This window comes from Electrophorus electricus, chromosome 1 (assembly GCF_013358815.1).
Source record: "Electrophorus electricus isolate fEleEle1 chromosome 1, fEleEle1.pri, whole genome shotgun sequence".
Lineage (NCBI taxonomy): Eukaryota > Metazoa > Chordata > Actinopteri > Gymnotiformes > Gymnotidae > Electrophorus > Electrophorus electricus.
The window spans coordinates 12407958-12422267 of NC_049535.1; the positions used below are offsets into that span (position 1 = coordinate 12407958).

The 14310-nt window shown below is 46.1% G+C and overlaps 1 protein-coding gene across 2 annotated transcripts in view; it reads left to right on the forward strand.

The window, feature by feature from the left end:
* Nucleotides 1–14310, forward strand: part of kdm6al (lysine (K)-specific demethylase 6A, like) — a 47941-nt gene that overhangs the window by 20797 nt on the left and 12834 nt on the right. The window contains exons 7-20 of one of the 2 annotated variants that reach the window (XM_035522878.1): nucleotides 1089–1143; nucleotides 1813–1847; nucleotides 2559–2652; nucleotides 4072–4198; nucleotides 4654–4752; nucleotides 4964–5183; nucleotides 5759–5893; nucleotides 10170–10316; nucleotides 10430–10510; nucleotides 10753–10860; nucleotides 11008–11322; nucleotides 11629–12326; nucleotides 12741–12870; nucleotides 12982–13087. In XM_035522878.1, coding sequence (XP_035378771.1) covers nucleotides 1089–1143; nucleotides 1813–1847; nucleotides 2559–2652; nucleotides 4072–4198; nucleotides 4654–4752; nucleotides 4964–5183; nucleotides 5759–5893; nucleotides 10170–10316; nucleotides 10430–10510; nucleotides 10753–10860; nucleotides 11008–11322; nucleotides 11629–12326; nucleotides 12741–12870; nucleotides 12982–13087 — 2350 coding nt within the window. The remainder of the gene's footprint in view (nucleotides 1–1088; nucleotides 1144–1812; nucleotides 1848–2558; nucleotides 2653–4071; nucleotides 4199–4653; nucleotides 4753–4963; nucleotides 5184–5758; nucleotides 5894–10169; nucleotides 10317–10429; nucleotides 10511–10752; nucleotides 10861–11007; nucleotides 11323–11628; nucleotides 12327–12740; nucleotides 12871–12981; nucleotides 13088–14310) is intronic. The other variant, XM_035523185.1, reaches the window with a different exon arrangement.

Consider the following 14310-nt stretch of genomic DNA (forward strand, 5'->3'; position numbering starts at 1 on the left):
ATGTTCTTCACTGTGGGCGATCAGCCAATAATGGCCAGTTTTTTTTCAGTAGTTTTGCTCTGAAGCTCTGTGGTTAGTGTAGCTACAAGGAATGGAAATGTATACCTCACACTCAGTATCTTGCGCACTGCAAGTCAAAATTACACTTTCCTTAAGATGTTGAGTCTATGTGGTTTCCGTCACTGTATGACATCCTTTTACAAGCACGATAATCTGTGGTTAGTAAGTAATTTATAAAATGCCAAAAAATTACATTTTAACTTTTGGCCACACAAACGCATGACCAACTAATTAACTGCAAATACACATTCACATACAACACTTGATAGGATTTCAACAGATTCTAGCAGGGAATGCTGGGGAACATGAAATAAACTCCAGAACATGTGACCACCTCTCCTGCCGTGGAGAGTGGGGAAATGTTTATCCAGATGAAGACTGTTAATGTGTCAGCTTGGCCATTTTGGTTTCAAATTAGATAAACACAGAATAAATACACAAAATAAAATGTTGGCAGGAGACCTGGTCTTACAGCCTACTGGGATTACACTGCTATAGAGCGTACAAAAACGCACTCGAGGCCCCGACCGGCTGAAAGCCCAGACCAACGGTGATGGTGATCGCAGCAATCTGTTCCGGTCTGAATCAGTCTCTGCTGATAACTTTCAAATCTGGAGCTACTAGAAGCAAAACCAGATCTTTTTTTTTTTTTTACCTAGCAATGTTTTGGTGGGGTTTTTTGTGTTTTTTGTTTTTTTTTTTTTGTTTGTTTGTTTGTTTGTTTGTTTTCAGGATCAAGGTTCATTGTCTTTTCTGAAATGAATCTGCTGAAATGCAGCAGGTCACTTATGTAGTGGCTACAAGAAAAGCGATGACACGCCCTGTAACTCTTACATGGAGTAATTCTGGAGCCTGTCTAAATTCACACCACCTGCCGAGATTACTGTGGTTGCCATTACTGTTTCTTCGTTTGTCTTTATAGTTGCATTATTTCAAAGTTCCTTACTATTCTGAAGCAGCTAGTACCATGGTGATGACCTGCATGGTAACCTCTCTCTTACCCCCCCCCCCCCCCCTCTTCTCTGCAGCACTTTCAGCTGGCTTTGATTGACTCAAACCACTGCACTTTGTCCAAAGCTGAAAGTAAGTACCACAATTCAGAACTCTCTTCATGCAGCGCAAGTGTCTGATCCCACATACCAGACACTGGTGGCAGATTACTGACCGAAGTGCGACCTGAGCTGACGGAAAGCGGTGGACGTTGAAAATAATTTTACACTATGGTGATGGAGAGTTTTACTTAGCGAGCAAGAAATTGACCTTTCAATATAAAGATACCATTAGGGTCGTTAATGTGATTTTCTAGATTGATAAAGCATCATTCTGTGTCTGCCTGCCATACTGTGGCTAATAAGGTTCAGCTAAAATGTTAGTCTGTAATTAGTTCATTTTCCTCTCATTTCATATTGCCTGAAATTGGTTGCCCTGGAAACACCAATCACTCTGCTGCTGGGGTAGTGTTTGTGATCATGTTGCGGGAGCAGTTTAAACACGCACATTCATGTATGAACACACACACACTTGCACTTGTGTACATCAAGGGTAGCTCACCTGAGTGGAGTCATTTCTTGTGTCGAGAGGAGGCTGGGCTGAGCAAGGGAGTCGTCTCCGAAGCAGCAGCCTTTGGTTCACAATGTTTGAATTTGTAATTTAGACAGAGCCTAAATGTATGCGGCCATCTTTTAATATGAGGATGCCTCAGATGAGTTTGCGTTTCAATTTTTGCTCCATCTTTCTGTTTTCCATTGACAGTTCAGTTCCACATTGCTCATTTGTATGAGATACAGGTAAGTCAGAGTCTCTCTTTGTTTTGTTTATTATATATATATGCGCGTGCACATTGGCTTTGCATTCTTCATCCTGCTTCTGTCTCTATGCATGATGCATGGTGCATTTCGTTTCTGTTATTCTTGTGTAATTGTTTATAACGGCGTATTAGCAGTATGTAACGTTCATTCCATAATGCTCGTTGCCATGGCAGCAGGTGACTGAGCCCTTGGCTGCTCTAGGCTAGTTTGGCGTGGTTTCACCTTTTGAGGACACTGTTTCAGTGGTGCAGTGGTAGTTCAGTGGTGAAGGTACCTGACTTGTAATCAGAAGGTCGCTGGTTCAAGTCCCACCATTGCCAAGTTGCCACTGTTGGGCCCCTGAGCAAGACCCTTAACCCTCAATTGCTCTTTTGTACTCAGTCATAATTGTAAGTCGCTTTGGATAAAAGCGTCCGCTAAATTCCAGAAATGTAAATGAGCGGTTCTGACATCATTACATTTCCATACGTTTCATTTTGTGATGTTTAATGCGTGTGTGATCTGAAGGATTGTGGTTGCCTGTCTCACTGTCAGCTGCAGTATGTCTGCATGTTGCTGTAGCGTTCTTGGAAAATGAATTGAAAATTATCAAAAATAATTGTGTTAGGCTCAGTGTAATGTGCATTGAGTTGATGGTGGAAGTGTTGTAGCCCCTGTTCTGTAATTCTGCTCGTTGTGGTGTTCCTGCAGAAGAGATACCGTGCGGCGAAGGAGGCTTATGAAAGTCTGCTGCAGACAGAAAACCTTCCTACCCAAGTGAAAGCAGCCAGTCTTCAGCAGCTGGGTGAGCAGAACAGCCCTGTGCTCAGCACCACAGCACCTGCCTGTGGCTGCACAATGGGGTGGAACACAGTGGGACGTCACTGAAATCTGTCTGTCTGTGGGTGGTTTTGTTTTTGCGATTAAATATGGTAATACTAGACAAACACATAGATGATGACTATATATATAAGAAAGCCGGAGAGGTAAATATTGGGGTAAGGGTGGTGGTGTTTATATACTGCAGAAAGAGAATTGTCTTGTTACACAAACACGTGAAAGGTAAGACTGGAGGTATACACAGGTAATAATGGAGTGTGGGGGGGTATACACAGGTAATAATGGAGTGTGGGGGGGTATACACAGGTAATAATGGAGTGTGGGGGGGTATACACAGGTAATAATGGAGTGTGGGGGGGTATACACAGGTAATAATGGAGTGTGGGGGGGTATACACAGGTAATAATGGAGTGTGGGGGGGTATACACAGGTAATAATGGAGTGTGGGGGGGTATACACAGGTAATAATGGAGTGTGGGGGGGTATACACAGGTAATAATGGAGTGTGGGGGGGTATACACAGGTAATAATGGAGTGTGGGGGGGTATACACAGGTAATAATGGAGTGTGGGGGGGTATACACAGGTAATAATGGAGTGTGGGGGGGTATACACAGGTAATAATGGAGTGTGGGGGGGTATACACAGGTAATAATGGAGTGTGGGGGGGTATACACAGGTAATAATGGAGTGTGGGGGGGTATACACAGGTAATAATGGAGTGTGGGGGGGTATACACAGGTAATAATGGAGTGTGGGGGGGTATACACAGGTAATAATGGAGTGTGGGGGGGTATACACAGGTAATAATGGAGTGTGGGGGGGTATACACAGGTAATAATGGAGTGTGGGGGGGTATACACAGGTAATGATGGAGTGTGGGGGGGTATACACAGGTAATGATGGAGTGTGGGGGGGGTATGCACAGGTAATGATGGAGTGTGGGGGGGGTATGCACAGGTAATGATGGAGTGTGGGGGGGTATGCACAGGTAATGATGGAGTGTGGGGGGGTATGCACAGGTAATGATGGAGTGTGTGTGTGTGTGTGGGGGGGGGGGGGGATACACATGTTGCCCTGCACTCATCTTGCCCAAATCGTCCGCTTAAACCGGTCCTTTTAAGCGTTCACAAATCCTTTAAACAATTGCTTACATTCAGTCACAGTAGAACTGCTGTCATGAGCCTGGGTGATCAGGTTTCATTGTAAATGAAGTAAGACTGTAAACAGGAAGGTCTTAAAGAAACAGTGGGTGATAAGCTTACATACACCTGGTCAGTCATGATTTCCCCAGGGCAAGTCAGTCTGGCCCAGGGGTGTGGGTGTGTTTGAGCTGAGTGGGCTGAAGTTGTGAGCTCAATACCTTCCTTCTTTGTCACCTCCAGGCTGGATGCATCACACACTGGAACAGGTGGGGGACCGAGCCAATAAGGACAGCTACGCCATCCAGTGTCTGCAGAAATCTCTCGAGGCAGACCCCAGCTCTGGCCAGTCCTGGTATTTCCTTGGCAGGTCAGAGACAAAGTGTCCCGAAAACCAAAAGGTGTCTCTGAAATCAAAAGAAAGCCAGTGTCTGTTCTGTCAGCACAGAAAGCAGAAAGACCCGTCTCGAACGCATCCTCTCCGTCACAAGCAACGCACGCAGAGCCGGCAGTCGCTGGCACGGGTCGTTAGCAGTAGTCGTTTCTGCTGGTGTGCAGTGCTTTTCGCTTTCTTTGTTCTTTTCCGATCGGCCCGTTTTTACTTCTGAACCGCTCCACTCTGGCGTGTCATATCGGGTGTTTTTGCGGCCGTTGGATGGTATTTTGTCGGGCACGCACAAGGTGAGGCGGATTTACTACCCAGCGATAAAGACACACTGGTGGCTACTGCAGCAGTGTGCGGCTCTGTGGACGAGGCCTTGTATGTTTTAAATTGTTACATTTTTGTGTGCTGTTTTTTTTTTTGTTTGTTTTTTTAATCTGTAGGTGCTACTCGAGCATCGGGAAAGTGCAAGACGCGTTCATTTCCTACAGGCAGTCCATAGACAAATCAGAGGCCAGTGCAGACACCTGGTGCTCCATAGGGTATGAATGAGGAGTGATATTTATTTATTCTACGGATGGTTCTTTCCCATTTTTCCCCCATTACACAATTACACAATCTCCTGAACTCTTTTCCACCTTCTCTTGTGTGTGGTTTTATTATTTTATTTTTTATTCTCTCTCTCTCTCTCTCTCTCTCTCTCTCTCTCTCTCTCTCTCCCTCTCTCTCTCTCTCTCTCTCTCCCTCTCTCAGGGTGCTGTATCAGCAGCAGAACCAGCCCATGGACGCCCTCCAGGCCTACATCTGCGCCGTGCAACTGGACCACAGTCACGCGGCAGCCTGGATGGATCTGGGCACGCTCTACGAGTCCTGCAACCAGCCGCAGGACGCCATCAAGTGCTACATCAACGCCACACGCAGCAAGGACTGCAGCAACGTCTCCGCGCTCACCGCCCGCATCAGATACCTGCAGGTAGGGAGGGTGGGCCACCTCATCGCACCCGGACCTCGGTACCCCGCAAAGGCCCTCTGCTTTAGCCTGCCGCAGCCTCCAAGCCCACTGGGATTTAGCGTGTGCTTGTGCACGTGTGTGGGACACCAGGTGCCTGCGAGCCAGCGGTGCCGTTCTGTTGGGAGTCTTCTTTTTTTCTTTTTTTTGCTTCTGAGCAAAGTTTCTCTGTTTCTCATTACATGTTTTCCTCAATATTTTCAGTTCATTTCTTTTACACAGATTTTTTTTTTCCCCACTTCTCCCCATTCTCTGTATGTATGAGTGAGTCATTTTTCATGAGTAATACTGATAGTAGGACCTGCCAAGGTTTGCATTGAATGCATTATGATTTGAAATCCTCTGTAACCAGTGACTTTAGCTAAACTACAGCAGGCCTGGCTGGTTTGGATTAGATGTCCTGTTTTGCACAGACACATCTATTTATCTTTAGTGTTTAGGTCTAAGAGTATATAATTATATACATATATATATCAACTGTTCCACCGCCCCACCATAGATGGCTGTTTAAATATGTTTTTCACGCGTTTTCGTCCTAGGCTCAGTTGTGTAACCTTCAACACACTAGTCTACAGAGTAAAAGTAAAATGCTTCCTAGTATTGAGGAAGCATGGAGCCTCCCTATTCCTGCAGAACTTACCTCGAGACAGGGCGTCCAGATCACAGCCCAGCAGGTGAGACCAGATAGACGCACACCCTGAACACCACAACCCCTGACCCATCATCTCACACACACGCACACACACTTCACACCTCTCAGATACGTAGCTCAGTCACCTTAACCATGCTGCTTGTCCTCTCATGTTACCAGAGGACTTTTTAAAATGGTGTTAGAGTTCTAGGTATGTGTTTTATTTATTTTTTTCCCCCATTAATTTTGACCATAATCGCGATATACCTCAAAGTGTGTTTATTTGACTCCCCGTGGTAAATTACTCAATTGGAATAAAGCAAAGACCTGGAGCATGGTTTATGTGTTTGAGCTTCACTAGTGTAGCTTTAGACATTCTGTGTAGAGCTTTGTTAAACTTGTGCTCAGAGTTGAATCTTGTCCTGTCAGAATACTCTCTCATGCCCTCCTACCCGGCTTGTTTGCTCTACCAGTAAAATCAAAGTTTGGATGAGTCAGAAATAAAGTGAAATCATTCCGCAGGAAACATTTGATTCTCTGTTAGCTGGTTCTTTGCTTCATGCCTGGAGTTCATTTTGGATTATTTTGGCAGGATATAATCAGTTGTTGGATACTCTGAGCACATTTTTGACTGGAGTTAGAAACGTGGAACCTCTACGTGGCCCTAGTGTTCTAGCACCTCTCCAGTACGCTGGCGTAGTTGAGCGGAGTAGTAAGAGAGAGAGAGAGAGAGTGTGTGTGAGTGTGTGAGTGTGTGTGTGTGTGTGTGTGTGTGTGTGTGCGCGCGCGCGCATGTACGTGTGTGTGGATGTTTCTCATTAATGGCACAGTACAATGAACTTCATCATTGATACTGTTGTGCTCATTTTAAGTGTTGCTTTTATTGTTTTCACTTTTTCCCCTTTATTCTCAAAGGTGGGTTTATTTACCATGTCCGTTCTCTTGTTTTCTCAAATTAATTTTCTCCACTCACTGGCTCACTCCCTCAGGCCCCCATAATGCAGAGAATCCACTTTTAATGCAGCATGTGGGCAGTTCAGTTCCTGTCTCTCGCCCGTTTCCCCAGGGCTTAGACCAGCCCCGTCAACTCTACGCGCGATTTCATTACCTTTACTCTTATTCGGACTTGCATGGGTGTTCATACAGCTTTGCTGCTTCATCTGTTTGTGGAGGTTTTCAAAGACTAAATGCCAAATACTTGTGCTGATGCTTCATGAAGATTTAGTTGGAAAATGGGGGGGGAACAAGAAGCGTTTTGATGTTTTTGTTTTATAGTGCAAATTATAATTATAAATTGATTTTGAAACATTAAGTCCCTTCTGCAGATGGTATTTAAGGCCAAAATGATGGGAATTTACTTTGAATGTGAAGGTCTAAATTTATATAATTTTACATAATTGCAGATGTAGCAGTTATTTTTGTTTTTGCCTTGTACTGATTGGATTATACTTTAAGTTAATTTATGCCTGTTTAATTTCAGTTTACACGTTGTGCTCTTTAGGATGGTGCATGGGTGGTAGTCATTTTCAATTCCAGGACGAAAAAAAAAATTTGCCATGAAAACCCAAGTTTCCCAAAAGATTGTGTGGAAATGCTTTTTTTAAGCTCGTAACTTAGTCTCAAGTTACTCACCCTGTCTCGTAATGCTGATGTGTGTGTGACGCCGGTGTAATAACAGACTCTGTGGGGTTTTTTCTGTTTTTACTTTCACCTTCTAAGCTGTCTGCGCCTTCGTACAGTTCTTCTGACACCTCAGCACTAGCTTCCCCGGCTCTACTGGAACTTAAAAATAATGACTAAAATAAACAAACTGTGCTTAGTTGTAATATTGCAGGGATAAATATTAGTTTTCCACTGTAGGTCCCACACACACACCCGCAATATTCAATTGAACACAAATGGAAAATAATGAGGGCATAGAGCTATGATGTACATAGTTCTCGAGGCAATCTTAGTAATATAGCACTCGCCACAGTTTGAGGGCGTCTCCTAAATGTTTAAACAAGTCAGGGCCTCGTAACAGAGCAGTTTATCACACTCTGAAGTGTTTTTGGAATTAATACTCGTTCTACAATTAATACCAAATGGACCACAAGAAGAAAGTAACGGTAGGATAGCATAGCGCCGAACTTGGAGGGAAATGCTTACGAATTGGAAGCAACAGGGATGTGTGCATCTGATATGTTTGATGGACTGTTCCAAATAACATTTTACGGTCTTAAAATACTTTTAAGATCCTAAGAAAATCACCGGCTGGTAATGAAATATTATTGAAACGTAGTGTTTAAAAAGCACTAAATGCATATTAAACTAAATCCACCACAGGTTTTATTTTTAAGCTCTGACTTTTTATCAAACCTCTCAGATTTGTTTTAGAACACACAAATTGGCTACAGTTTGAGTACATCTTAAATCAGCAGTAGCAGTGGTGTCGTTTACTGTTCAGATATGTTACTATGAAATGCTGCATAACTAGCAGAAGTTGTTTTGTTCATCCCTCTCTCAAAGATCTAAACATGTCTGTCACATGACTGATTATTATTATAGGTATGGTCTCGCAGTGTAATCCAAGTTTGGGCTAATTACCCGGTGATTGTATAATAACCCTAGAACTATGATACACAATTGCAAAACCTTGTATCCTGTTCTTCCTGTAGTTAACTTCGTTAGCTGTAATTATTTTCGTTATCCTGCTTTACATTTACAATGATGCTCTTTCCTGTTAGCATTTCTGTTGCTTTATTGGCGTTCCTGTGTTGTTACGCTAGGACTAATCTAACTACAATCTGCGTGCTATTACATGTACAAAATGGCCTTATTTTTGGTGCAAGGGCGTAGCATGTTGCTGATGTACATATAAACAGTTTTCCAGTCATCTTAGCCTGAAGCTGTTGTATTGGACAATGTTGGTGACCCTCATCCAGGCTTGGTGCCCTACATGGCTGAGGATAAATGCATATTGTGCAACAATGCACGTATAACATAAACAACAGGAGGCCATTATCTTCCACTGCAACGTACACCAGGTTCAGACCACATGAATTCAGCCTGGTTTTTTCAAGATTTGGTGCATCTGACGAACCTGGTTTCCTGTTCCTGATGTTGGAGGTCTTTCCGTGTGACCCAATCAAAGAACAGCAATGGACCATCTGGGACAACACCCTGATGAATTAGTTTTATCTTCCTACCTGCTCTGACGGCTCCCACGTAGCATGTTGCTTGAGGTTGACCAATAGGTTGGCCGAGCGCTCTCTGGCGCGCGCGCACACACAAAACACAAACATCAAAAACAAAGAGGGTTGCTGCTAGGCATTTAAGTTGTAGTGATGGTGGAAACACCCAATGATGCATCTTGATATGTTCACTTATCAGAGTATACAATTCCCAAAACCCCATCACTTTTCCTCCACAAGGCCTCCTGTTTGCATACAGAGAACACGGTAGCTAGCTTCATGTAGCTTTTTGCAAGATGTTATGGCACTAAGGTCACCTAATCTGACACATCGTAAGGAGACAAAAATATGTAATCTGATCTTGATGTGGGAAAAAAAAAATGTACACGCTTATCACATTATTATTAAAACAATATAATATTGGCATTTATACCAATGTGTCATTACCGCAGTGTTTCGCTGAAAAAATTTCTTGCACCTCCTGGTGTTTAATTGTCTTGTTCTACATTTTGTAATCTGGTCATTTAAAGCGATTTTTTTTCTTGACCTTTTAGAGGCTGTATTAAAGGTGTGCAGAGGTCCCTGCTGGGAATCTGTGATGCATTAACCTAAACACATAAATTACAAAATAATTCTGGATTTTGTACTTTCTGTGTAACAGTTTTGCAAAGGTTTTCATGAGTATCCCAAATTCGATACTCGGGTTAGTCCTGTCCGTTTTCGTAACTTGAATTCCAGAAAGTAGCAGTAGCTCCTTTTTAAGTTTTACAGGTGAGATGTTTGCATGACTCATGGTAATACACTCACTGGAATTCTAATGTTGTATGGCTAACTGCGTCTTTCTCCCTCTTCACAGCTATTTGATTTGGATTGTGTCGAGATCATATTAGCCTGACTTGACGTGCGGTTTGAATCAATCTAGTATGTCTCCCCACTGGACCGGGCGAAGATTTTATCTGCGCTGTATTACAAGAAGCAAAATTGTGACTGCCATATTTATTGTTGAAACTGCCCATCCATTGGAAGTGTGACTTTACAAATGGATACATAAGCTCGTGCTTCTCTCTCTCTCTCTCTCTCTCTCTCTCTCTCTCTCTCTCTCTCTCACTCTCACTCTTTTATTCCCAACCACTTACTTTCCCCCAGGCATGCAAGCCCCACCCCAGTGCAGGAGGGGGTTTATCAGGGGCACATGGCTCAGGGCAGTCTCTGCCCCCCCATGTTGGTCCTCTTGGCCAGGGGGAAGAGCAGCCTAGCCCAGCCAAGCGGAAGAGAGCCTCCAGCCCTGCCAAGGTGCTTTACCCGCGTCTCTCTCTAACCTCTTTCATAAAAGCTACAATCAGACCGCGATAAAAGGATTGAGACTAGGTGGCCGTACATTTAAGAGGCGGTTTTGTTCACTGCAGAGTCCTGCAGAGTGGGGGAGTGGCCTAGCACAGGCGCCGACTCCGACTCCAAGCTGGTACCTGTCTCCTCAGAAGCTACAGGTGAGCTCTCTGCGTCCGCTCTGAATTATCCTAGTGTTTCTCCACAGGAAACACCAGGGAGCTTGTTTTGGTGTTTGTATGTTGCTGCTATGCCTCAGTAGTACAGAACTGCACCAACCACCTGGCGTGGAATCGAATCTTTTCTGATAGGCTTACGTGTGCGCGTTTTGGTCTGCTAAAATCCGACCCACGCAGACTCCGTTCATGCAGTGTTCCTCGGTCCATTTCCGCCTGTTTTCCAGCTACTCGAGCAGATGAGGGCCACGCGGGCAGGTCTGAACCCCATGCAGGTGCAGAGGTTGGAGCAGCTGGAAGCCCAGCTCTCGGCAATGCAGCTACATCAGCAACAGGTATGCGACTCCTGCAGCGGCTCAGGAATCTGCCGTTTCGCTGGTTCTTTAGCATGGCCTGGTCGCTTACATTTTAATGACCTCGATGCCACGCACCAGCTCTGAACGCTGCAGATCTCATAACTGTGCGTGCGCTGTCGTGTGCAGATGAGGCAGAGCGCGTGTGCGCAGGTGCGGCCCTCCCTGCCCAACGGCCCCACGCCCACCCCCTCTCTGCAGCCCCTGCCGCAGGGCGGAGCCGCCCGTGGCCTCTGCACCGCGCAGCCGCTGCCCAACGGGCCTTTCCCCGCCAGCCCCGGGTCAGGCGCCCGTGCCAGCCCGCACCCACTCTCTGTCGGCAATAATCACACGCGGGGAACGGGAACCAACGGAGACGTGCCTTACCTGAACCCCAACGCACTACCTCACAACTGCACAAGCCCGGGCGACGCATGGAGCAGCCAGCATCTTAACTCCACTCAGGTCTCGTCTCAAACGCTGCTCCACCTTCTCCTCGATGTCGCAACACTGCTCTCTCCCCGCTATACTTTCAATCTCACGGAATTCATTGCTACATCTGCTGATTATTGTAATTGCTACTTCTGCCCCACTTGTATTATTTCTAATGCCATTATCATTATTTATAAATAAATAATGATTTTTAGAATTCAGAATCATTATTTAGACTTTTTGCTGTTGGGTAACATTTTACAGGAGGGAGTTCTAACTGAAGCGTTCTCTCCTTCCCTTTTAAAATGTTCTCTTTTTTTCTTCCTTCTTGGCCTGCAGGGGCTTCAGAAAGGCGCAGGTTCACATTGGGCTGGTCCTAATGGAGACCGGGCTCTCTCTTCCAGCGGTTCGGCCGACGGCGGCCCTCGCAATCAGGTTGGACATTCCGTCACGACCCCCGGTGACCCCTCGGAGCCTGCCGTCAATCACCTGTCCTCTCCCTCCCCTTCGTCGGCCTCGTCCCCGGCGTCGTCCTCCGCGCACACAGCTACCTCAGGTGTCCCCCTGACCAAAGAGAGTGACCCGCCACAGGGCAACGGTTCCACTGCCTCCAACCACCGCAGCCTCAGCTGCACCCCGCCCACGTCTACGTCCGGCTCACCCGCTGCCCACTCCGCAGACAATCCCCGCCTCGCCGCCCTGCTGGCGGGCAAAGACAGCCCCGCCGCGGGGCCCAGGATCAACCACGTCCTGCCGGGCCCGGGGGGATCCGCCGCCTCCTCGCCTGCCTCGGCCCTGTCCGCCACGTCGTCCCTGTCGCCCCGCGCCAACAAGCCCAGCCCTGCCCCGCCGGGACCCCCGCCTGCCATCACCGTGAACGGGAGTGGAGGGGGGGCTTGTTCCGAGGACTCGCACAGCCCGCTGAAGGTCGAACCACCGGAGGTCCGTCTCAAAGCGGCCGCTCCTCAGAGACCCTCGCACTCCTCGTCCACAGTATCCATCTACCCCACGTCTTCAGACATCCTCAAAGCATGCAGGTGGGTTGGAGAATCTCTCTCTGTGCTCATCGTACATCTCCCCCTGGTGGTAGGTTGTGATTTAGACACTTATGTGGTTTGGAGAATCTTTTTAAATAAATAAATATAGCTGTGTGGTATTTTTGCCCCTTATACCCAAGTATCCTCCTGAAAAACTTCAGTTCTGACCCTAACGTGACATGCCCGACCAGCTTGTCTTGGATAACTTTTTAGGCACTAATGTCTCTCCAGTAGTAGTGTAGAATATCCTTACATCTTTGACGTTTGTATTCCCACTTTTGCCGTACTGTGCTGTCATTACATAGGCCGTTCCTTGGTGCATTCGCCTGGGTGGGTGTGGGTTGCGTGCGCCTGCCTGTTTTTTTGGCTGTGCGTATTAGTGGTTTTCTTAGTATGCTTCTCCTGGCCGTGCAGGAGCCTAGGGAGGAACGGCCTGTCCAGCATCAGTGTCCTGCTGGATAAGTGTCCCCCTCCACGTCTCCCGGTTCCCCCCTCCCCTGCTCTGCCCAAGGACAAGCTCAACCCCCCCACGCCCAGCATCTACGTGAGTTGCAGCGCGCACACAGCTGGGCCCGTGTGCCAGTACCCAGGGACTGAATGGCACCTTTGGGCTTTGTAATCTCTGTCCAGGATTAACATTTCTTCTGTGTTGCAGTTGGAGAATAAGAGGGATGCCTTCTTCCCCCCCCTGCATCAGTTCTGCACCAACCCATCCAACCCAGTCACGGTCATCCGGGGCCTGGCAGGAGCTCTTAAACTGGGTTAGTGTGTGGGTGGGTGGGTGTGTGGCTGTGTGTGTGGGGGTGGCTGTGTGTGTGGGGGTGGCTGTGTGTGGGGGGGTGGCTGTGTGTGGGGGTGGGTGGCTGTGGGGGTGTGTGTGTGTGTGTGCGCGCGTGCGTGTGTGTGTGTGTGTTCGTTCGTGCGTTCGTTCAAGAGAAACATAGTTCCTGATAGGGCTGCACGATGTGGTCAGAATTGCAATGTGCAACAACGTTTTTTGATGTATCAGTATGGATATGAAATATAATCAATGATTAAAATTGAGAATTCCAGTGACTCTGAATAGCGTCACATTCACAACGGTCTAAGACTTTATTCCTTGAACAAACAGTAAGATGCATATGATCTTTAAAGGCCTTTCCTCAGTTCGGGCCTATGACCCTTTTCTTGTTGCTACGCAAGTGAACTGCTTCACCTCAATGGGATCGTGACAGAAGACTAAAAGGTTAATGAATCTTTATTCTGAGGAAAAAAGTTTTAAAAAAACGTATTTTGGTTTATTTATCCTTCCACAGTAGTTGGCTACTGATTTTAAAGTTTCTGTCAACGTATACTGGTTCTGTCAGACACTTAGTGCTGTAACCTGTAGGTTTTCAGCGGTTTGTGCCAAAGAGCATTTTCATACTCACGACAGCAGTTTAAATTAATTGAACATCAGCTAGAACACTCGTGTTGACATTTTATTTATTTTGTGTAACCCTGTTAATATATAAACAAGTTTTCCATGTTTGTTTGGTTTGAAACCAAAATATTGCCAAACTGACAGTTGACACACTTCTTCTGTACTGGAGTGGCGTGGGTCACGTGTACTGGACTTTGTCTGCCGGAGTGGCGTGGGTCACGTGTACTGGACTTTGTCTGCCGGAGTGGCGTGGGTCACGTGTACTGGACTTTGTCTGCCGGAGTGGCGTGGGTCACGTGTACTGCAGTTTGTGTTTCTTTTGTATGTACACCAGCATTTATACGGCAGTATGTGAGACAACAATGATTTGCTTAATGTTATCACTGATTTTAAATTATTGCAGTATTTTTGATATGATTGTTTCCAGTGCTAGATCTCTCACACTATGCCTCCAGCCTAATTTTGTCACGTGTGCATAATAGAGTGAAAAGTTAACTGTGTATCTGTGTGTAAACGTTTGGTGAATATTTTTCATTTGTGATTTCCATGGAAACAGGATAAGCCAATGAAACCTTTGCACTT